At 41.5% G+C, this 24,818-nt stretch overlaps 1 protein-coding gene across 4 annotated transcripts in view; it reads left to right on the top strand.

The window, feature by feature from the left end:
- VWA3B (von Willebrand factor A domain containing 3B) overlaps positions 1–24,818 on the top strand; it is a 226,604-nt gene that overhangs the window by 126,902 nt on the left and 74,884 nt on the right. For all 4 annotated transcript variants that reach the window (XR_008624313.1, XR_008624314.1, XM_024927776.5 and 1 more), the window contains 5 exons: positions 1,489–1,587; positions 7,412–7,594; positions 17,734–17,864; positions 19,578–19,735; positions 24,174–24,293. Coding sequence is in view for 2 of the 4 variants with exons in the window: in XM_024927776.5 (XP_024783544.1) it covers positions 1,489–1,587; positions 7,412–7,594; positions 17,734–17,864; positions 19,578–19,735; positions 24,174–24,293 (691 nt within the window). In the remaining 2 variants the exon portion in view is untranslated. The remainder of the gene's footprint in view (positions 1–1,488; positions 1,588–7,411; positions 7,595–17,733; positions 17,865–19,577; positions 19,736–24,173; positions 24,294–24,818) is intronic.

Genomic DNA, 24,818 nt, shown 5'->3' with positions numbered 1-24,818 from the left:
CTGGTTTTGTAGGTTATGTCTCAGATCTATCAAAATGTCTGGCACGTGGTACTTATGTGCTTACTAAGTATCTATTGAAATGAAAGGGAATAAAGCTGATGAAGGAGCCTTAGGTGAGAGCAGCCGGATGGGTCAGGTCATGGGGTTCCCCATCATGGCTGAGTCTGAGAAAGTCTTAATGGAAGAGTGCCCATGGTATACGGTGAGGCTTGAGATGCCTTGGGCGGGGTGGGGGCTGGATGTGTGCTGGATCTTTGTCATTCCTTAGGCTGTCAGTCTCTGCTCCCTTCTTATCCTGATTCTTGGGATGGGGGCAGAGTCTGTTCACCTATGGAAGTTGAAGGGTCTGGCCTTGCTTTAGCTAGGGTGTGGGTAATGTGACCCAGGCACCATCAGTCAGAATAACCTCCTAGGCTTTGACTTGAGAGATTGTGACTCCAGATGGCGGGTCCAGCAGAGACAACCTTGGCAGTGGTGGCAGATGCATACTGATGCAGCTCCTGGGGTGGCAGTGGCAGTGAGCTGTGGTCCATCTCTTGTCAATACTCCCAGTGCCAGCGAGGAAAGCCACAGCGTCCAGCACTCTGCAGTGGAACTGCAGCGGGGCCCCCACCAGGCAGCCCTGCAGCAGGATTGGGGGTCTCATTCCTGATGAGAGGTCCCAACCCAGGTTATCCTGTCCATTGGTGATGCTGTGAGCCATCCCAATGTCCTTTATCATAAATTCCTTCCTGTTTGAATCAACCACAGTTGGTTTTCTTGCTTACAACTGAAGCTGGAGTGATACAACGGAACTGAGATGAGGGGGATGTTGAAGGAGGCTTTTGGACAGTTCAAAGTCCTGTATCTCTACTGATGGTCCCTTGGTAAGGATCATTTTTGCATATTAAGGAGAGTACATTCCATAAATTAATATGTATCTAAAAATCCATTCCTTTCTATATTGATGAAGTATTTAAGAGATTTTCTATGTGTTTACTATGATTTGAGAGATTGCTAAAAACAGAACTTGTCAGGTAATGTTAGATATGCCCACATGTACATTGTTAGATTGCTAATGATACCACACTCACGTTTACCAAATATTGGGTATCATGAATAAATCCTGGTTTGAAACCATTACGGTGCCACAGTGTATTTAGGCTGCATGTTTAAGCTCTGTTGACAGACGAGTGAGCAGTAACTGAGTTAGCATCTCATGTAGAAACACAAAAAAATAAAATTGCATTAAGAGCTCTGTCATCAAGGCAGGAAATCCACAGTCCTGACTTCTAGCAGTCCTTGGACTGCCTGGAAAGAGACTTTTAGGTACACCCTGGGATATGTTTCTTGGAATCACTGGGGCTAAATTATTATCTCAATGTAATTTTAATTTATCTTTCATCTCACAAGTACTTTTTCTCCTTTTTTGGAAGCAGAAAATAAATACTTGTTTGTGAATTCTTTTTTGGGATTCAAGTGTGTCCTTGGTATCTCTTTTTTCCATAGATTGGAAGCTCCACAAACACCCTGAGTGCCCTGAAAACTGCTTTTGCTGATAAAGAAACACGGGCAATCTACCTTCTGACCGATGGGAGACCTGATCAGGTACTTATCAGAGCTGGGAACAAAGAGGGCCTCACTGATGCTCTGAAAGCAAATGCTGGAAATGGGTCTGGGGGACCTTTTCAGCTGCCACCAAAAATCCGTGGACATATACTTCCTTGGCTTAGGGACTCAGATCTGAGGTGAGAAAATACACTGAGAGATTCCTTTGTCTCTGGAAACTCTGAGGAGAATTTATGAGACAGTGAATGTTGCCTGGTGAGTGTGACACACACCCCTAGCCTGGAGACCAGCCCCACAAAAGGAGACGTCTGCTGTCCACTGAAGACTGGTTTGCATTTTATTACAAATGAAAAGCGAGGAGATTCTTTTTGATTTTTTTTCCTCTGGAGACTCTGAATCTAAACATGTCACTGCATAATGTCCTTGGCTTTACCTCTAATGCTAACTTAGTACTCATTTAAACAAAAACACGCCTTTCTAGCGAAATGTCCTTTGTTTTGTTTAGCCCGACTGGAAAATATTTGAAAAGCTGTAGAGGAGTCTGTTCATCTTCTTTGGAGCTTTGTGAATGAAAGACGACTACTCCAGGCATTAAATAAACAGAAGGATTTTCAGGCCAGCGTAATGTAAATTAACAGCTAAAGTGAATTAGTGTCAACTCGTGTCCTTCCTTGTGAGATGTTTGCATATGCAGATTGCTAGGCAAATATTCTAAAATATCCTGTGGCAAAAAGTTCAGGGCTTAAAGAGAGTAAGCATCCGGGTTTTACTGCAGCTTTAGATTTATGGCAGAACGGGAGTGTGTAAAGTGAAAATTTATTTTAAATTTTTTTCCTATCAACTTCACTGTGTTTTCTCTTTGGAAGCAGTTCATCGTGTCTCTCTTCTGTTCCATGTGTGGTGCCAGGGTCTGAGGCTATAAAGATGAGTAATAGCTCATCCCTGCCTTTGGGAAGTTTGTGCTTTGGCGAATGTGCTAGATGTATACAGTTTAATACAACACGGGAACAGGGTTGCCTGTGCTATGTCTAGGAGCACAGTGACGGATTTTGCTGTACAGATGGAGGGAAGGCCAGGGCAGGTTCCAGCGAGGCGGGGACATTTGAGCTGTGTCTGGAAAGAGAAGAAGGAATCTTTGGAACAGAAGACACTGTTGATGTCCTGGGCAGAAGGGACACAGAGGTGTGGAAATATGTGGGGGGCTCAGAGAAAAAAGCTGAGGACAGGGGCAACGGAAGAAGATCAGGGTGGAGGTGAAAAACGTTGGGTTGAGGGAGACTGTGGAAGTCCTTGAATGCCACATTAGAAGGGTGGTGTCACCACAGAGAGGAACTCTTGGAGGAGCCGCCCACCCTACCCATCTGCATCTCAGAAACATGCCTCAGTTGTGCCAAGGAAAGGCTGGCGCTGCCATGGCCTGCTGCTGGGTCCTTGATGAAAGCTGGGAAGGACCTAGCCTTGGGTGGGAGCAGCAGGAATGGGAGGAGGGGACTGCCTCCAGACGTGAGCCGCAGGAAGCAGCATCAACAGGACCCCATGGCCAGTTTGGAAGCAGTGAGCGAGAGGTGAGGAGAAGGTAGGAGCAAGGCAGAAAGGAGTCAGGATGACTGATTCCTGGTTTACAATGATTTTGATATTAACGGATTGAAATGCAGATTTCAAGAAGAGGCAAGTAGGCTTGGGGGTGGCTGGTGGAGGAAGCTGTGTTTGCGAACCTCTAGTGAGTGCATGGGTGTCTAGAAGTCCCTAGAAATATGGAGCTGGAGTTTAGGGACTGTGGGCTGAAGGTTCCAACTTGAGAGACATCTAGGCAAGTCAAGGTGTATTTTTCTTTTTAATATACTCTTAACTGATTTTTAAAATTGTTTACACTATGGACAATTTGGAAAACACAGATAAGCATTAAAAAGGAGAAAATGTGGTTGGGTGGGGAGGCTCACTCCTGTAATCTCAACACTTTGGTAGGCTGAGGCAGGAGGATTGCTTGAGCCCAGGAGTTCAAGACCAGCCTGGACAACATATTGAGACCCTGTCTCTACAAAAAACTTTAAAATTAGCTCAGTGTGGTGGTGTGCACCTGTAGTCCTAGCTACTCAGAAGGCTGAAGTAGGGGGATCATTTGAAACCAGGAGTTCAAGGATGCAGTGAGCTGTGATCGTGCTACTGCACTCCAGCCTGGGCAACAGAGCGAGTCCCTGTCTCTAAGAAAAAAACAAAAAAAAAAAAGCAAAAAACAAAAAAAAAAGGAAAAAATTTGAATCACTCATAATTGAATTTTGTGGGTTTTTTTTCCCATCTAACATATCACATGCATTTTTCCAAGTCATCAAAAATTCTTCAGGAGCATCCTTCTCAATGACTGCATCACATTCTGTTATATGAATTTAATAAAACTTGTACCTTAAAGCTATTTTTGTTTAAATTTTGAATAGTAATATGTTCTAATGCATTCTTTTCTACCTTCGTAGAAAAGCATAGGTAGAGAAAATTCTCCCTCTCACCCCTTTCACCAGCTAGGAGGCAACTGATGTAACTAGTTTTTTTGTATCTCCTTTCAGAGATGGTTTCTGTTATACAGCAAAAATGTATTCATATATATTTCCTCTTTTTTACAAAAACAAATGTTAGCCTATTATACACACGATTCTGCACCTTTATTCATCAAACAGTATACCTTGGAGATGGCTTCATATCATTTTATAAAGAGCGTCCTCATTCTCTTCTAGGTTCCATCACATGGCTATCCCATCACTTATTTAGCTAGTCCCCTGCAGATGCGCAGTTGGATTGTTTTTGAGCTTTCTGATTTACACAATCTTGCCAAAGGAACTCTGTGCATATATTGGTTTGCCTGTGAGTGAGTATATCTGTAGTGTAAATTCTGAGAAGTGGACTCAGCTGCAAGGTCCATGTTTTGATCGATACTGCCGAATAGCAACCCCCAAAGAGGATATCACAAGCAACATCCCCACAAGCAGTGTATTGACAAGAATTCTTGATCTACATTCCAGTACGGACTTCTGAGGCTCTGGAATCTCCCAATAATGTATATAAAAATACACTCAAAATTTTTGTTTTCTTGAGAGAAGATCGATATATTTCACCAGATTCTGAAGGTCTACTCAAAGATGGAGAATCAAGGATATGGATAATAGCTGGAGTCAGGCCAGGCACGGTGGCTCATGCCTGTAATCCCAGCACTTTGGAGGCCGAGGTGAGTTGGATCACAAGGTCAGGAGATCAAGACCATCCCGGCTAACACGGTGAAACCCCGTCTCTACTAAAAATACAAAAATTAGCTGGGCCTGGTGGTGTGCGCCTGTAGTCCCAGCTGCTGGGGAGGCTGAGGCAGGAGAATGGTGTGAACCCGGGAGGTGAAGCTTGCAGTGAGCCAAGATCGTGCCACTGCACTCTAGTCTGGGTGACAGAGCGAGACTCCATCTAAAAACAAAAAACAAAAAAGGTGGAGTCAGAAATGTGCAAATTACCCCAAACATAATTTCGAAACTCTTTTTTTCTTTTCTTTGAGACAGAGTCTGGCTCTGTCGCCCAGGCTAGAGTGCAGTGGCACGATCTCGGCTCACTGCAAGCTCCAACTCCCGGGTTCACACCATTCTCCTGCCTCAGCCTCCCCAGCAGCTGGGACTACAGGCACATGCCGCCACACCCGGCTAATTTTTGTATTTTTGGTAAAGACGGGGTTTCACCATGTTAGCCGGGATGGTCTTGATCTCCTGACCTTGTGATCTGCCCACCTCGGCCTCTCAAAGTGCTGGGATTAAAGGCGTGAGCCACCGTGCCCAGCCAATTTAGAAACTCTTGAGGACTTCCGAATTCAACACCTGCAAAAAGACTGCCCTTTCGACACACGTGGTCTATTTTTTTTTCCATTATTCCTTGGATTCTCTCAAAAAGGCAAATTGATATTTGATATTCATGTTCTATGTAGAAGATATGGAGATGTACCACTCAATTTCCATTTTTTGCTTTTGAATTTTCACTGGCTTTATAGGAACTGAATGTGTAAGGCCAGTGTTGTTATTCCAAATATTCAGCAGAATTTTCTCCGTGGAAGAATAGACACAGATGCTGTTCTGGATCAGTTATATGGACACTAGCTTCCTGCCTGATTATTAAATGTCCGAGGGAGCATTATAAAGTGACACAGTCTTTAAAATTAAGCAGGTCAAAAATTAAGTGGGTTCTAGAAATATTAGTCTTCATTAAAAGGGAATCATATACACATTGGGTAAGTGTCCTTTGGTGGGCATCCATAGTGTAAGCTGGCAGGGTCTTTGCTGGGAACAGCCCCATGCAGCTTTGGCTGCGGTCATTTTGGGAATTCTTTAAAGTTATGGGCTGGTCTGGACTGGAATCAAGAAAATGGACATGATAAAGGCATGTGCACCATCCTAAATAAAACTAATGGCTAAAGCCTTAGCATAGGGTATGTGAGGGCAGGAGGTTGGGGAAGGTGCAGGGTGATCAACCTGCACATGCACAAACAGACCTCCTTCCGGCAGGAAGGAGATGGAATCTCGGCCTTTCTTGCCACTCCAGCTGATGTGTGTGGAGGAAGGCTGCACAGCTGATGTGTGTGGAGGAAGGCTGCACAGCTGATGTGTGTGGAGCCCTGGCTGCACAGCTGTTTAGACTCGGAGCAGAGGGAATGGGGAAAGTGGCTCAGGTGTGCTGCTTGGCCTTATCCTAGGCTGACAGCAGCTCCTGGCAAATAAAATGTACTCAACAAATATTTGTGGAATGCCTTCCAAGGAACATCATCTCATTTACTCCTCACAGCAGCCGTTTAAGGAGGGAGTATCAGTTCTGAGCCACAGATGAGGAAACTCACATTAGACAGGACATGCCCTAGGCCATTCAGATGGGCAGTACTGGATGAGCTTCAAGCCCAAGTCTCTAGCTCTGGAGCTGTTTCCCTCATTCCATACAGCTGAAGACAGCGTGAGTGGGAGAGACTGTCATGTGTATCATTGTAAGCCCCACACCTGCATCCAGACTCAGGTGGTCCCTTCATGCTAAACTGGCATGATGTTCAAGTGCCCCAGGATGGTGCTGGGGAGCTGGGCAGAGGGTGGGGGTTCCCCTCAATGGCAGAGGGAGCTCCATCCCTGCAATGGGAAACAGCCATTCCTGTCCTCCTGCCCCCTCCCTGCTGAGGAGTCTTTTTGCTGGTTTGTATCCTCAGAGCTTTGAAGAGCACAATCAGAAAGTTGAAGCAAACCTCTCACCATGGCAGACTGACTAACCGTGCCCCTTTCTGTCACTCATTCCAGCAGCTTCTCTGGGCTGTGGAGTGTGGGCCCACTCCCTGTCTAGCTCCTGTGTACAGTGAAGAAGCCTCTCTCAGCTCTGGGGCTCCTTAATCCATTTCTCACAGAGCCTGCCTGCTTTCTTCAGTTTCTAAGATGAATGCCCAGCACATGGGAAGACCTTTAATAAACATCTCTTCCTTCACTCTCTGTGGGAAGCGGTTGACCATAGCATGTTGGAAGCTGGAAATTGCTCTTTTGTAGCCCAGCACTTTAAATGCATGGAGTCTAAGTTCAGGCACACCTAAAGTTGAGTGACTTGGTTGGCTGAATCTTTCTCCTAGCTTCTTTGTCCCACCCAACTGAGAGACCTCAGAGCCAAGGCCCATGTCTTATGGATCATTGTACTCTCACCATCTGGCAGTCTTTTCTTTATTTACTGAATTGAATCGACATGTTTTTAAGAAGCCACTCACCACTGTATACAGAATTACTATTTGAGTATCTGTAGTAAATACTAAGGATTTTCATATTCTTTTCTTTCTCTTCTCTTTCCATCTCCCTTCCCCCCTCCCCAAAACTTATCGTTTCAGCCACCTGAAACGGTTATAGACCAGGTCAAACTTTTTCAGGAAATTCCTATTTATACCATCTCCTTCAATTACAATGATGAGATTGCAAACAGGTTTTTGAAAGAAGTTGCTGCTTTGACTGGAGGAGAGTTCCATTTTTATAATTTTGGTTGCAAGGATCCCACTCCTCCAGAGGCTGTTCAGGTAAGAGCTTGGTGAGCTAAGAAGGGAGTGTTCATTTATTTGAGCATTACAGGCTGGCGGTCCCTGGGTAATACCTTCGTTGAGAAAATAGCAACCATAGAGATAACTAAGTCAAAAAAATGAGTTGCTTAACAATGAGTGTACCAGTGTTTCTCAGAATGTAGCCCAAGGACCACCTGAGCTAGGGCACCTGAGCAGATTCCTGCATCCCATTTCAGAGATGCTAAAGCAGGTTGTAGGCATAGAGGCCCAGGAATTATAAATTAATGTATATATTTTGTTTTTCTTCTAAACTTTTTATTACAGAAAGTTTCAAATATTACACAAAAATAGAAGCATATATAGACCTCCATGTACCTATAATTTAAATTCAACAATTATCAATATTTTGCCAAACTTTAGGAATCTGTGTTTTTAACAGGGATACCCAGGGAGCTATATGTGAAGTTTGTTAATCACTGCTATACACAGATATTTGTAGAAAAGGAAACAATGTCAGATGTAGGTGGTTAGTTGCTTGCTGACTTCTCAGACTATATAACCATTTGACCACCTGATAACGCAATTTATTCTAATAGGCTAATGGGAGAAAGCAAATAAAATTCTGTTCTCTCATCCTCCAGACTTGGCCTGTGCATATGCATTTCAAGGATGCCCTTCTAGGATGTGTGTTTTTTGTTTTATGTTCTGAGGAGTGACTTTAAATCCAGATTCAGTGGGTAGCAGGACAAGTCAGAATACTGATCAGTGCTTCATGTGAGTGAACTACCTGAGACTAGGGAATGAATCATCCAAAAAGCATTGGAGGGACCAGTGCTTTAAGCTCACAGAGGGCTGGGAAGAGTGCTCCCATTAGCGAGGATTGGAAACTTCATAATCCTTTGGGCATTGGGTAAAGTACACAGGAGGGTCTTGCCTCGGTAGTGGGAGCAACCAAACACTCTGCTTCCACCTAGGAAATCTTAAATGCAAGGCCTGAAAGGATCAAACTGTTTCCAACTAACTTAACTGCATCCCAGAACAAACCCCAAGAATAATTACAAGAAAACAAAAATATTCACCACTTAACAAAGTAAACTCAGCAATGCCTAGCACACAACCGAATATTACTAGGCATGCGAAAAAGTAGGAAAATACAGACCCATAATGAGGAGGAAAAACAAACTGAAGACTTAAAATGTACCCAGAACTCAATGTTACTATTAGAGCATTAAAACAGTTCTTGTAACTGTGGGGGAGACATGAAAGGTACAAGGAAGACACAAATTAAACTAGCAATGAAAAATACATGGAATGGGATGAACAGCAGATCAGACATTGCGTAACACAAGACTAGTGATTTGGAAGGCAGCAATAGAAACTATCCAAAATGTAACACAGAAGAAAGAGAATTCAAATTAAAAAAACAAAAACAAAAACAAAGAAACAAACCAAAACAAAAAACAGAGCATCAATGAGTCGTGGAAAAATCCAATCAGTCTAATAAACACGTAACTGAAGCAACAGTGGCCAAAAATTTTCCAAATTGGATTATGGCTGTAAACACACAGATCGAAAAGAACCTCGATGAGTCCCAAGCACGAGAAACATGAAGAAAACCAGACCAAGGCAGAATCAAACTTTCCAGAAGCAATGACAAAGAGAACATCTTAAAATAATAGAAAAAAGACACATTGTGCACAGAGGAACAGTAGTAAAGATGACAGCAGATGTCTCATCAGAAATAATGCAAGTGAGGAGACAGTGGAGAAACATGTTTAAAATCCTGAGAGACTGTCCACATAGAGTCTATGCAGACTGAAAATATCTTTCAAAGCAGAAGATAAAATAGACTTTTTAAGATATATAAAAACGGTCAGGTGCAGTGGCTCACACCTGTAATCCTAGCACTTAGGGAGGTTGAGGTGGGCAGATTGCTCGAGCTCAGGAATTCAAGACCAGCCTGAGTGACACGGCAAGACCCCACCTCTACAAAAAATATAAAAAGTAGCTGGGCATGGTGGTTTGCACCTGTAGTTCTAGCTACTTTGGGGGGCTACAGCAGGAGGATCACTTGAACCCGGGAGGCAGAGGCTGCAGTGAGCCAAGATCGCACCACTGTACTCCAGCCTGGGAGACAGAGTGAGAACCTGTCTCATAAAAAAAAAAAAAAAAAAGATACGAAGAAACTAAAAGAATTCATCACCAACAAGCCTGCGGTACCAGAAACATTAAAGGGGAGTACTTTAGACAGAAGGAAAACCTTACCAGATAGAAATATGAGTCTATGCTAAGGAATAAAAAGCATTGGTAAAGATGATGCTAACTGCATAGGTAAATATGTAAAAAAAATTCTTATTGCACAATTATAAGAAAAAGTGCAGGATAGACTTCCAGTTCCAGCAAAGATAGAGTAGTGCCATCCCTTGTAGGTCCACCATCTCAAAACCAGAAAGCCCTGGTTATAACTCCAAAAGAGGACAAAGGACTCATTGTCCCATCATTCTTCAACCATTGTGGAAGACAGTGTGGCGATTCCTCAAGAATCTAGAACCAGAAATACCATTTGACCCAGCAATCCCATTACTCGGTATATACCCAAAGGAATTTAAATCATTCTACTATAAAGACACATGCACACATATGTTTATTGCAGCACTATTCACAATAGCAAAGACATGGAACCAACCCAAATGCCCATCAATGATAGACTGGATAAAGAAAATGTGGTACATATACACCATGGAATACTATGCAGCCATAAAAAGGAATGAGATCGTGTCCTTTTCAGGGACATGGATGAAGCTGGAAGCCATCATCCTCAGCAAACTAATACAGGAACAGAAAACCACACACCGCATGTTCTCACTTATAAGTGGGAGCCGAACAATGAGAACACATGGACACAGGGAGGGGAACATCACACACCTGGGGCCTGTCGGGGGTGGGGCAGAGGGAGGGAGAGCATCAGGACAAATAGCTAATGCATGTGGGGCTTAATACCTAGGTGACAGGTTGATAGGTGCTGCAAACCACTGTGGCATATGTTTACCTATGTAACAAACCTGCATGTTCTGCACATATATCCTGGAACTTAAAGTAAAAAAAAAAAAAAAATGACACTCATTGTCATGTCATTCTCCAAGTTCTGAGGTCCCTTGGCAATGAGTCCTTGGGACTTTATTTCTATTCGTATATCCCAGACAGGGCACTGCAGAAGCCTCTCCAACCTGGGATCTCCAACAAGCACTGACAAAAAAAGCTCCACGAAAAGCCTGTTCCCCACCACCCCTGCCCCAGCCAAATGACTGGGAAGAGCACGGCTTAATAACAGAAAACCTTTTTGGCAATACCTGTCCTGCTCCAGTCATATACCATGGAAAAACTGCATCCCCTCACCTGGGATTTCAGTGGTGCCAAACAGGGAGCTAACCTTTCACCCACTCTCTTGCTTCATGGAAGCAAGTGACTGTGCTCTGATCCCCCTGCCGAGTGGAATAGTAGAGCTGACCAGGGAGCTAAACTTCCATCCCTATGTGGTGGAAGCAGGCAGCAATGCTCTGATTTATTTCCCTGCTGAGGCTGTGTCAGTGAGGCTTAGTGGAAAGCTCATTCTCCTTCTGGAAGCAGGTGGTGCTTACATTCTCCTACTAGAGTAATATCAGAGGGACTGAGTGGGAAGCTGATCTCTCATCCCTGAGTGGGCAGGAGCAGCAGTGCTCTGAGTCCCCCACCAGGGTAGCGTCCATGGTGCCCAGTGTCAAGCCAACCCTCCACTCCTCTCAGGCAGCACCACAACCTAACCAGGCAGTGTGAGGCCAGTCTAGTCACTGTTGTGCTTCACCAGAGTCCTCATGTCAGCAGGACTCAGCACGAAGCTGAGCCTCTACAAAGACCCATTATCAATGAAAGTGAAAAAAGAAGCAAGCTGGGGAAAGGCCACGCTCTGCTTTCCCCCATCCGTGGTGTTAGTAATGGGAAGCCTCACCTCCACACGCACACAACAGCATGAGACCAAAGGAGAAAGTGTGAAACAGGACTAGCCCCCACGGTTGTCCTCCCCATAATGTCAGCAGGGCCCAGTGGAGGACTGAGGCTCTGCTTCCGTTCAGCATCGATGAGACTGAAGGAGGTAGTGCTAGGTGGGCTACTCATACCCTATCAACTTCCTACCCTTAAGAGAAAACTGTTCCACAAAAGAAAACTGTCCCACAGAAAGACAGTTGAACTCTTAATCCCGCCACTCTGACAGCTCACCTTGATAAAAATAGCTGGGAAAGCTCACCAGATACATAGTTATGCCCAAGTGAAAGTGAAATTGATCTGTAACAGTCCCCACACATATAAGAAGTACACCAGAGGAGGATGTTTACTTGGATAGGTGGGCAGAGCTTGCTAAAGGGACACAGCTGCCAGTGGCCCATCTGGGAAGCCTCGTTGTCTCTGCAGGCCTGAGACTCTCCTCTCCTTCAGAGACACATCAGAGTGCGTGGGAAGAACAGGCAGGAGAGGCCCAGCTAGAACTAGTGGCCCCTTGCAGAAGATTCTTTGTCCCTGTGGGCCAAGGGCTCTCCTACCCTACCCAGTGACACAGGAACACCTGGAGGACAGCAGGGGAGGCACCAAGAGACACCTGGAAGCCTGACGGAGGGAAACGCCTCCTGTCTCTTAAGGCAGCACCAGCAAGGACCAGTGGGGTCCAGAATGGCACCAGATTAGCAAAGAAGACCAAGATAATACCAAAAGCTTCTGAACATCAAACTGCCATTGGAGCAAAGACCCACAGAAGTAGGACAAATCTCACATGCTAAATTTAAGCAGGGCAACTACCAAGTAAAATAAAAGATTTTAAATAGGACCCAGAATCTTCTCACACAATAGGAAATACCTAGGATCCAGTAAAAAAAGTGCCCATCACACAAACAGCCAAGAAAGCCCCAATTTGAATGAGAAATGACAAACAAATGATGCCAACACTGAGATGAATCATATATTGGAATGACCTGCAAGGATTTTAAAGAAGCTGTCATAAAAATGCTTCAACAATCAATTACAAATCCTCTTGAAACAAATGAACAAATAGGCAATCTCAGAATATAAGTAGGAATTATAAAAAAAATTCCAAGTGGAACTTTGAGAACTGAAAAATACAAGAACAGAAAATTTTAAAACCTCAGTAGATAGGTTCAATAGTGAAGTGGAGATGACAGGATAATGTCAGTGAACTTGAGGTCAGAACAACAAAATTCAGTCACTCTAAACAACAGAGAGAAAATAGACAAAAAAAAAAAAAAAAAAAAGTAAATAGAGCCATGAGGACCTGTGAGACAATGACAAAATATCTAGCATTAGTATCATTGGAGTCCACCAAAGAGACAAGAAGGAAAAATGGGACTGAAAAAAAAGTGACAAAATAATAACTGAAAACTTCCCAAAGTTGGTGAAATATACAAATATACAGATTCAAGAATCTGAGTAAACTCCAAACAGGATAAGCCCAAAGAAATCCAGGCCAAGACATGTCATAGTTAAACGTTTGAAAATTAAAGACAAAGAAAAAAATGAGAAAAATGACACCAATTCAATTGCAGATTTGACAGCAGACTTTCTGTTCAAGACCAAAGAAGCCAGGGGGAAAATGGCATGATATTTTTCAAATATGAAAGGAAAGAACCATTAACCATGAATTTTATTATTTTACTTTTATTTTATTTTATTTTATTTTTAGAGACAACGGTTTTACTCCATCACCCAGGCTGGAGTGCAGTGACACAATCTTGGCTCACTGAAGCCTTAAACTGTTGGGCTCCTGTGATTCTCCTGCCTCAGCCTTCCAAGTAGCTAGGACTACAGGCGTGTGCCACCATGCGTGGCTAATTTTTTTATTTGTAGAGATAGGGTCACACTATGTCGCCCAGGCTGGTCTTGAACTCCTGGCCTCAAGCAGTCCTCCTGCCTCAGCCTCTCAAAGTGCTAAGATTACAGGTATTAGCAACCCCAAACTTTATATTTCACAAAACTATCCTTCAAGGATGAAGGGGAAATAAAAATATTCTCAGATAAATAAAACTAAAAGAACTTATTGTTAGAAAACTTATTTTTATTGATTGTTTACAGGAGGGTTTTCAAGCTAAAGGAAATTATAAAAGAAATAATTGGAGCATCAGAAAGAAAAGAAGAGATTATAAAAGAAATAATTGGAGCATCAGAAAGAAATTATAAAAGAAATAATTGGAGCACCGGAAAGAAAAGAAGAAAGAGCAGAAATATGGGGAGATATAATAGATCTATCCTTTTCTTCATGAGATTTACAAATCATATTTTTAATGATTGAAACAAAAGTTGTAACATCACCTAACACTGAAGACAATAATATTTAAAGCTGGAGAAGGTAAAGGGACCTGAATGGAAGTGATGTTTACATATTTTCATTGAAGGAGTAAAATGTTGATGCTGGGACTGTTATAAGTTACATATATATGCTGTCATACTGACAAGATTCATTACAAGAGCAATACAAAGGGCTACATTCAAAAACTCTGTAAATAAATCAAAATAGAATTGTAAGAAAAAAAAAGTTTAAATAACCTGAAGGAAGGCAAGGAAAGACAAACAGAGGAATGAGAAAACAAACCATAAAATACTGGAAGTAAGTGCTAACATGTCAATAATACTTTTTAAATTAATGGTCTAATCACACCAATCAAAAGACAGATACTGGCAGTGTGAATTAAAAAAAAAAAAAGAACACAACCAAACTATGTGCTGCTTTTGAGAATCTCACTTTAATTCTACATAGGTAGGTTCAACTAAAAGGATTTTTTGAAATACATCATGCAAAAATCCTCAACAAAATATTAGTAAAATGAATCCAGCAATGTATTAAAAATTATACACTATGATCAAGGGGGACTTACTCCATATGTACAAGAATATTTGTTCTTTTTTTTTACCCAGGCTGGAGCGCAGTGGTGCAATCTTGGCTCACTGCAGTCTCCACCTCTATGGTTCAAGCAATTCTTCTGCCTCAGCCTCCCAAGTAGCTGGGATTATGTAGGCACTGGCCACCATGCCCAGCTAATTTGTATTTTTAATAGAGACGGGGTTTCCCCATGTTGGCCAGGCTGATCTCGAACTCCTGACTTCATGTGATCCACCTGCCTTGGCTTCCCAATGTGCTGGGGTTACAGGCATGAGCCGCCCCACCTGGCTATTTGTTTTTGTATATTGGAAATATTTGTTCATTTGTTTCAAGAAATTTGTAATTGATTGTTTCAACATTAGAAAATCTATTAGTATAATCCAGCATATCAACAGGCTAAAGAAGAAAAATCATATGGTTTTATCAATTGATGCAGAAAAAGCCTGGACCAAATTCCACACCATTCATAATAAAAACTCTCAGCAAAATAGAAATAAGAGAACTTCCTCAACTTAATAAGAACATCAATACCTACAGCTAAAGTCATACTTAGTAGTGAAAGGCTGAATGATTTCCTCTTAAGATTAGAAGAGTCAAAGACATCTATTCTCACCTCTGTGATTCAGCATACTACTGAAAGTTCTAACCATGGCAACAAGGCAAGAAAAGAAATAAAAGGCATACAGATTGGGAAGGAAGAAATAAAACTTTTTATGTGTAGGTAATGTATTATCTACATAGAAAACCCCAGGAGATCTACAAAAAAAAAAAAATGGAACTTTTACGAGATTTCAGCAAAGTCACAAAATTAATACACACACTTCAATCATATTTTGATAAAGTAACAGTGAGCATGTGGAAGTGAAAATTAAATACCCAATACCACTTACAATTGAGTTTCAAATAAGATGAAATATTTATGCACCTAAAAAAGTATGTACAGAAGTTTTATGTTGAAACTTACAAAATGCTGAAGATATCAAAGAAGATCTAAATAAATGGAAAGACATGTCCTGTTCATGGATTGAACGACTTAACATATTAGAGACGTCAGTTCTCCCCAGCTTGATCTATAGGTTTATCAAAATTTCTATAAAAACCCCAGAAAAGTTTTTTACAGACATAGTTAAGCTTATCTGAAATTTATATGACAAGTCACAGGCTCTAAAAAAGTTTAAACAATCTTGAAAAAGAAAAATAAAGTGGGAAGAATCATTATACCTAGTATTAAGGCTTACTATGTAGCTGCATTCATCAAGATGTATTTGCTCTGGTGGAGAAACAGACACGTAGACCAATGGAACAGTTATAGAAATACACCCACACAACATGCTCGACTGATTTTTGACAAAGATGCAAAAGCAATCCAGCGGAGGAAGGATAGCCATCTCAATAAATGGTTGGAGCAATTGGATATCCAAAGGCAAAATAATAAACCCCAACCTAAACCTCATACCTCATGGACATCTTAACTCAAAATGGAGTGTGGACTTAAATCTAAAACATAAAACTGTAAAACTTCTAGAAAGAAATGTGGGAAAAATTATGGGGATGTTGGGCTACCAAAGGATTTTTAGTCTTGATTCCAAAAGCATTATCCATAAAAGGAAGGATTAATAGATTGGACCTCATCAAAATTAAAAGCTTTCACTCTGTGGGAGACCCTGTTAAGAACATAAAAAGATGAGCTGCAGACTTACAGAAAGTATCTGCAAATGACATGTCAGACAAAGGTCTTAGTATCTAGAATATATGAAGAACTCTTAAAACTCAACCGTAGAAAACAAACCATCTAATCAGAAAATAGGCAAAATGTATGCACAGACATTTCACTGAAGAGAATCTACAGATGGCAAAGAAGCACATGAAAAGAGGGTCAACATCGTAAAATTCAACATCCCTTCAGGTTAAAAACTCTCCATAAACTAGGTACTGATGGAACATATCTTAAAATAATAAGAGCCATTTATGACAAACCCATAGCCAATATCATACTGAATGGGCAAAAGCCAGAAGCATTCCCTTTGAAAACTGGCACAAGACAAGGATGCCCTCTCTCACCACTCCTATTCAACATGGTGTTGGATTTCTGGCCAGGGCAATCAGGCAAGAGAAAGAAATAAAGGGTGTTCAAATAGGAAGAGAAGAAGTCAAATTGTCTCTGTTTGCAGATGACATCATTGTATATTTAGAAAACCCCATCGTCTCAGCCCAAAAACTCCTTCAGCTGATAAGCAACTTTAGCAAAGTCTCAGAATACAAATTCAATGTGCGAAAATCACAAGCATTCCTATACTCCAACAACAGACAAGCAGAGAGCCAAATCATGAATGAACTCCCATTCACAATTGCTATAAAGAGAATAAAATGCCTAGGAATACAGCTTACAAGCGACGTGAAGGACCTTAACATCACAAACCACATGGTCCAATCATTCTACTCCTAGATATTTATTCAGGAGGAATGAAAGCCGACGTCCATGCAAAGACTTGTATGCAAATGTGTGTAGCTTTATTTATAACAGCCCAAACCTGAAAACAACATCAACCGGTGAATGGATAAATAAATTGTGGTATTTAATAAATAGTATACAATAGAATACAGCTCAGCAATAAGAAATGAATGAAGTATTGATTCATGCTACAACATGGGTGAATCTTAAAATAATTATATAAGTGAAGAAAGTCAGGAAAAAAGAGTAATTTCTGTGTGATTCCATTTGTATAAAATTCTAGAAAACTGAAACTAATGTGTAGTGACAGAAAGCCAATGAGTAGTTCCTGGAGAATTGAGGGAGAGGGCTTGTAGGAGGGTGTGCAGATTTACAATGGGGCACAAGGGAATTTGGAGGGTGACCAATATGTTCATTATTTTGACTGTAAGAATGATTTTGCAGGTGGGAATGTCAAACTTTTCAAATGGTACATTTTACAGATGTTCAGCTTGTTGTATGTGAATTACACATTAATAAAGCTGGCTAAAAATGGGATAATATAAGAACAACATAAAATTCTTTAGATTCTTCTTTTCCTGATACAGTTGGCTTTCTGTTAGAAATGTTTGACATTTTGTCCCAGGTACTTGGGAGGCCAAGATGAGAGGATCACTTGAGCCCAGGAGCTCAAGACCAGCGTGGGCAACATAGTGAGCCTCTTGTCTCTAAAAAGAAAAGAAACATGTTTGGAATTTGAGCTCTTTTTATCTAGTCTTATAGCATATTCACTTCTCATTTTGGCAGAATGAAGATCTGACTCTTTTAGTTAAGGAAATGGAACAGGGTCACAGTGATCTGGAGAAGATGCAAGACCTTTATTCTGAGTCCTTGATCATGGACTGGTGGTACAATGCAGAAAAGGATGGAGACAGCAAGTGAGCACCTCTGCCCGCCTGTCTCCCTGCGCTGAGGCCTCTTGAGAGCTGGGCTTGCCTGCTGGGCCCTTGTCCTTTCTGAAATGCTCTGTGAAATTTCTTTTAGTGAAAAGAATCACATAGTGTGATTAAGTTAGGATTTTTTTAAGCAAAGAGAATTAACAATTTAATAAAAATTTAATTTAATTATGGGCTTGAGGAGGCCACATATTCCCCTTTATGTTCTCCACGCTGTGTGGACAGGCCCCCAGACCCAAGCAATGAGAGGGCGGAGAGGAGCACTGTGTGGGGAAGGAGCTCTGACTCAGGGATCAGGAGGCCGAGGCCTGGACTTCCCTCTGTGTGACCGTGGCGAGGCCCGAACTTCTCTCCACGCCTCTCCATTGCGTGGGTCTCTGTTTCCTCATCTTTAAAATGGTGGCCGTGGTGGTGGGTTTGGGACAGATGACTTCTCATGTCTGCCCCCATCCTATATTCTTATATGTTTCTAATTCGTGGTTTTTAAACAAAATCAAAACCACTGCCAAACACTCAGGAAATTGGTCAAATCTTATTAAAATGATTTAATATTTTCCAGATATTCAAGTATCACAGCCTACCCTGCCAGGAGATGTCTTTTTTATTTCAAAGAATGATAGAAAATTGGGGGAAAAAAAGAAAATACATTTATTAATCAGAATTTATTGTTCAACAAAATGCACTGTCTTCCTGTTAGCAAATTAAGCATTTGTATGGGCTTAAGGTAGGACACGACTGTGGAATCGGTAAAAAGAGGTAAATGTTATAATGGCCATCTTACAATAAGATTTTATGGCATTATTTTTTAAGTATTTGGGAAAGCACAGATACAGCTTCTAAATTTCAAAAATTTGAACAAATAAACTAAGAATCAAGTAAATGACAAGCCATTTATTGAGTACAAACCATGCAGTAAGAGAATCGGGGTGCACAGATGAATGTCAGTCTGGTTCCTTCTGCTGTGGGGGGCACAGTGCGGGCACAGACCCACAGAGGGCCATGGAACCCGGGGCAGGTGCTCCACGGAGGCGTCGAGGGGCAGTCGTGCAGGAGGGAGGGCACACGTCACAGTGTTGGAGCAGAAATTGCTCTGGAAAACTTTGTATGGCTGCTGTCTTCAGCGCTTCAGAGAAGGTCATATCTGGGAAAACATGCAAGCGTTTCTGGGATCGCTCCATTCTCCAGAATGGTTCCCTGGGATCTGGTGCTGGCATGGGAGGTCCAAGGCAGGAGTTCCTTTCTCTAGCTTTTATAAGTGCTTGCTGGTAGACACTGGTTAGAGAATGGGTTTCTGCAGTGCTTACTTGTTTATAACCGGCTTTCACTCCTACGAATCCTCCCATCAGCCCCATGTAGTCACTATATAGGTGTGCAGGTGACGTTTCCTGCAGTTGATGGATGAGGAAAGTGAAGAAGTTTAGAGAGGATTGAGTGACTTGACTGAGGTCACAGAGCCAGGAGGGACCAGACCTGTGAAGTGAGCTGTATCTTCTGACTCCAAGGCTGGGCCCCTGTCCACTCTTCTGCATCAGTCAGGGATAAATGACTATTTTTATATTAACCCAGATGGGGGAAGGCTCACTTTTTTAAGTTTGCAGTGTTCAACATGAATGTATTGACTTAACTCTGCCTTCTTGATGGAAATTTTCTTTTCTCTCTCTTTTTTTGCTCGACTTTTTATCTAAATCAAAACAGGCATCAAAAGGAAATCTGTTCTATGATTTCAACCCCAGAAAAGTGTGCAAAGCCTCATTCTGATGTCGATTCAACACAAATTTCATCCCTGAATATGTTGAAGGGACCATGGGGCCTTTCAGATCAAAAGGTTCAGAAAAAGAAAGTCCTTCACGCAGGTATCAGTGAACAAAATGGCTTGACTCTTTGCTGGTTTCTCTTCAAGGCAAGAAGATAGAATAAAACTAAACCCACATAATATTTTTAAGAAGCACTAAACCTGTGGGTTTTTTAAATTAAAATTTTTATTAAAATAATTGTACATTCACATGATCTTATATATACCTACGCTTCATCCTGTTTCCCCAGTGGTAACATCTTGCAAAATAATAGTCCAATATTGAAACCAGGATATTGATATTGATGCAATCCACAGGTCTTATTCAAATCGTCCAGTTTTACTTGTACCCGTGTGAGTGTGTGTGTGTATGTGTGTGTGTGTGTCTGACAGTGTGTGTTTAGGTCTACACGGTTTGATCACGTGTATAGGTTTGTGTTTCCACCACTACAGTCAAGATACAGAAGAGTCCCATCACCTAGGGAATCCTTCATGCTGCCCTTTTATAACCACACCCACCTCCCTTGCACACCCTTCCTGCAGCTAAAATCAAACTAAAAGGTGAAAGACTGAATTATTTTCCCCTAAAATTGGGTGAAAGGATGCCTACTCTCACCACCCTTATTCAACATAGCACGGGAAGTTCTAGCCACTGCAACAAAGCAAGAAGAAATAATAAAGCCAGAAAGATTGGAAAGGAAGAAATAAAACTGTCCCTATTTGCAGATATTGTATTGTCTATGTAGAAAACAGCAAGGGATGTACCAAAAATACAAGTCCTAGAGCTACTGAGTTCAGCAAGGTCTCTGGCTACGGGACACACAAAACCAATTGCATTTTGATATACTAACGGTGAACATACAGCAACCTATATTAAAGTCATTCATAATTGCTCCAAATAAAATAAAATAATTAGGTGAACATGTAACAAAGTATGTGCAGAACCCGTTTGCTGAAAATTACAAAATTCTGCTGTAAGACACTAAAGAAGATCTAAATAAATTGAGACACCATGTTCATAGGTTGAATGAATTGGTGTGATAGATGACAATTCTCAGCTCATTTATCTATAGGTTTAATGAAATTCCTAATAGAATCCCAAAAATGTTTTTATAAACATATACAAGCATATTCTAAAATATATACAGAAACATCAGGTTCTACAATAGCTAAAATAATTTTGAAAAAGAGACTAAAGTTGGAGAAATCACTGTACTGGACATTAAGGCTTACCACATAACCACATTAATCAAGACGGTGTGGTATTAGCAGAGGGATAGGTGGAATAGGACCTAGATTTAATCCACACAGATATACCCAAATGATTTGACAAAGGTGCAAAATTAACTCAATGGAGGGAGTATAGCCTTTTCAACAAAGATGCTGAAGCAATATCTACAGTCAAAAAAGGAAAAGAAACTCGACCTTAACCTCACATGTACCGTGGATTTAAATGTAAAACAGAAAACTATAACACTTCTAGAAAAAAATTAAAGAAAGCCTCTATCCAGTTAAGGAAGTTCCACACATTTCTAGCTTTCTGAGAGTTTTTATCATGAATGGATGCTGGATTTTATCAAATGCTTTTTCTGTGTCAACTGATATAGGCTTTTTCTTCTTTAGTCTATTGAAATGGTGGATGACATCAATTGATTTTCAAATGTGGAAGCAGCCTTGTATATCTTGGAATATTTCCCACTAAGTCTCAATGTATAATTATTTTAATACATTGCTGGATTCCGTTTGCTAGTATTTTATTGAGGATTTTGGTATCAAAGTTCATGAAAGCTATTGATCTATAGTTTTTTTTATTTTTCTTTTTTAACACTGACTTCATCCAGCTTTGGTATCAAGCTAATAGTGTCCTCACCAAGTGGGTTGGAAAATTGTCCCTCCTCTTCTATTCCTGGGAGAAATTGATGTAATTCTTCTTTGAATGTTTGGTAGAGTTATCATGGAGCCATTTGGGCCTAGGGATTTCTTTTCCAGATTTTTCATGATGAATGCAATTTCTGTAATGGTTTTAAGGATATTGTCCATTTCAGCTTGGTCGAGTTTTGGCACTTTGTGGTTTTTGAGTAATTGGTCTATTGTTTCTAATTTATCAAATTTATGAGGGCAAAGTTGTTTATTATATCCCCTTGTTAGCTTTTTAATGGCTGCAAGATCTTTAGCAATGAACTCTCGATATTAGTGCTTTGATCTGTCTTCTCTCTTTTTGCCTTTTTTCTATCTATCTAGCTAGAGGCTTTCTTGCTTTTCTTTCTATTTGTTCATTTGTTTCCAGAGAATGTATAATTAATTGTTGAAGTACTTTTATGGGTAGCCTCTTTAAAATCCTTGTCAGATAATTCCAGCTCCTGATTCTTCTTGGTGTTGGCATCATGCATTTGCTTTTTCTGATTGAAGGTGTGATTGCTTTTCTAGTTACTGATATGATGGGTGATTTTTGATAGTATCTTGGACATTTTGTCTATTATGTTAGGAACTCTGCATCTCATTTAAGTATTTTATTTTATGAAGTAGTCACCCTGTTTAAATTTAGCATGTGGGCCTTGACCTACTTTTGTGGGCTGTGGTTCTGATGGCGATTTAATTTTCACAGGCTCTGTGGTATTGTTAATATTTTGGTGCTTGTTTTTATGGTGTTTCTGGGGCTCCTACTGGTCCCTGCTGGTGCTCCCTGAGGTGGCAGCAGGGATCCCCTCAGACCAGGATGTTAGATGTCTCCGAGGGGAGAGTTGCAGCAGCTTCCCCCAGTGTTGTCTCTGAGGTGTCCCCACATTGCTGGCAGGGAGGAGGGCCTTGAACCCACAGGGACAAAGAGGTGTCCCGGAACGGGCCACTAACTGAAGATTGGCCCTCTTGCTCCTGCTATCTCTGTACAAGGGAGCAGCATCGTACATGGGAACAAACAGCCTTCCCACACTGGCCACTTTTGTGGCTGCATCCCTTTTTCCAGTCCTGCCTGCCTGTTCCAGTGAACCTGAGTTTTGCCAGAGTTGCTACTTGTCTTAAATATTTTAATGGCCAATTGTCACTGCCACCATTCCACTTAGATTTGGGATGCTCGGTATTGGGAGACAATCATGTGCTGAGTTTCTATTTTGTTTCTATTTGTGATGTAGAGGAGTGGTGAAATGCCGTGACTGATCCTAAAGAGTCGGAGGAGGGGCTAACTGTTTGACTCCACTGCTAGATAAATGTTTCATTCCGTATTTGTGGCCTTTGGGAATGGTATAGTTTTTATGTTTGGAGACTTGGGGAGCTAAATTTCATTTTCATTTGGCTCACGTAAATCTGATTGTTTTGCCTGGTAATGTTGGTCAAGGTGGGCTGCCAGTGTGGACACTGGCAGGAGCTCAGCTCTCTGATTTGGATTGTTTATCTCTTTCTCACAGACATAGCTTCTAAGAAAATTTAGCTTTCTTAGTTCCTGGGTACAGAGACAATCAAGGCAGGGCTTACCCTTTTGTTGCCTAGAAAAACAATGATTACCGTATAGCACACTCCTTCTCTATGCATGGAGACCACTGGTGTTACTTTTCTGTGTGAAAGCTACCCATTTGCAGATTACTAGCTAATCTTCACTCTAACTATCTGATTTCTTGTAGGAGAGGGTAAGTCCTCTCAGTGAAAACACAGACACATTTCATTCACGAACGCTGACATAAAGCCTTGGAACTAGGTACTTCTAAAGCCTCCAAATTATGAAGTACAGACTACATTACAATTAGTGTGGTTTATGTTATCAAATATAAAAAGTAATCAAGATGACTTGGCACAGGCTCATTGTCCTCTAAAGCACACAGATTCAAGGTCAATATTTGCTAAGTTGTCATTTGCCTGTAGAAGGGACACATCACAGGGTAGAAAATAACATAAACAAAGATCTGGACAGCAACTGTGGTGGGCAGAATTTCTAGAATGGCTTACCAAAGATGTCCTGCCCCGAACCCTGCAATCTTTGAATATGATGACACGTCACTCTCATGACCAGGTTATGCTGACCTAGACAGGGTTATCTAGGTGGGTCCAGTGTAACTGTGGGAACCGTGAAAAGCAGGAGCTATTTCCAGCTGGTGGCAGAAGAGAAAGAGAGATTTGAACCACAAGAGGAATTCAATGTGCTATTACTGGCTTGAAGATGGAAGAGTCATGTGAAAAGTAATACAGATGCCTTAAGCAGCTGAGAGAGGCCGCTGGGCTACAGTCAGCAAGGAAATGGGGCCTCAGTCCTACAACTGCAAGGAGCTGGGTTCTGCCGGCAGCCTGAATGAGTGTGGAAGCTGACTTCTCTCCAGGAGGGGTCCAGCTTAAATTCAGATAAAGGGAGCAGGGCATCCTGGCAGCATTCAGTTTGTGGCAGCACCATCCTCAGAGGTTTGGGAAACAAAGGTTGCATTCTTACTTTAAGGAGCTGATAAAATAGTTATATCTAATGAAGCATCTCCTTCCATCCCCAATTCCTTTAACTCTTCCCTCTGTGATACCAACAGAATCAACCAAAACCAGCCTGCTCAGAAGCCAGATGTCCTCCCTCAGGAGCTCAGCTTGCAGTGAAAGGAAGGATGGCCTCTCCAATGCCAGCAGCCGGAGGACTGCTCTAAGTGACAAAGGCAAGCCGGAAAGCGTCTCTGTGGCCAACCAACCTCCCTTTCCACAATGTATCTGTTCCAGAAAGAGCTGTGTGTAGATATGTTGGGGAAATCATATTTTAAATGGGCCCAGATTGCTTCCTATTCAAAGGAATCCCTTGTAAGTCAGGTCTGCCTGCTTTATGACCTGGATTTTCTGAGAGCTGGCCTTGTGCTTATGGTGCCTGGGTGTTTAATACACACGTGGCTCACATAACTATGGTCATGCTGCTGCCCCTCCATGGTTTGATTTTGAAACTGTCATATTTCATAGTTGATTTTTTTTCTTCCCTTTCTTCAATGGATGATGCTATCAGATGAGCCCCTCTCTGGTCCAAATTGTCAGCCTTTTGGGGACTGCATATGAGGAAAATGTGATGTTTCCACTCAATTTTTATTACTATTGATAAAATTATTCATCTTAAAGTAATAAGTTTTGAAACATTTGATGCCTGTAACATTTTTCTTTTATTTCAAATGGTTGATACATTTAAAATCCCAGTTAAA

The sequence above is a fragment of the Pan paniscus genome, chromosome 12 (assembly GCF_029289425.2).
Source record: "Pan paniscus chromosome 12, NHGRI_mPanPan1-v2.0_pri, whole genome shotgun sequence".
NCBI lineage: Eukaryota > Metazoa > Chordata > Mammalia > Primates > Hominidae > Pan > Pan paniscus.
This window is presented reverse-complemented; position numbering and strand designations above follow the sequence as displayed.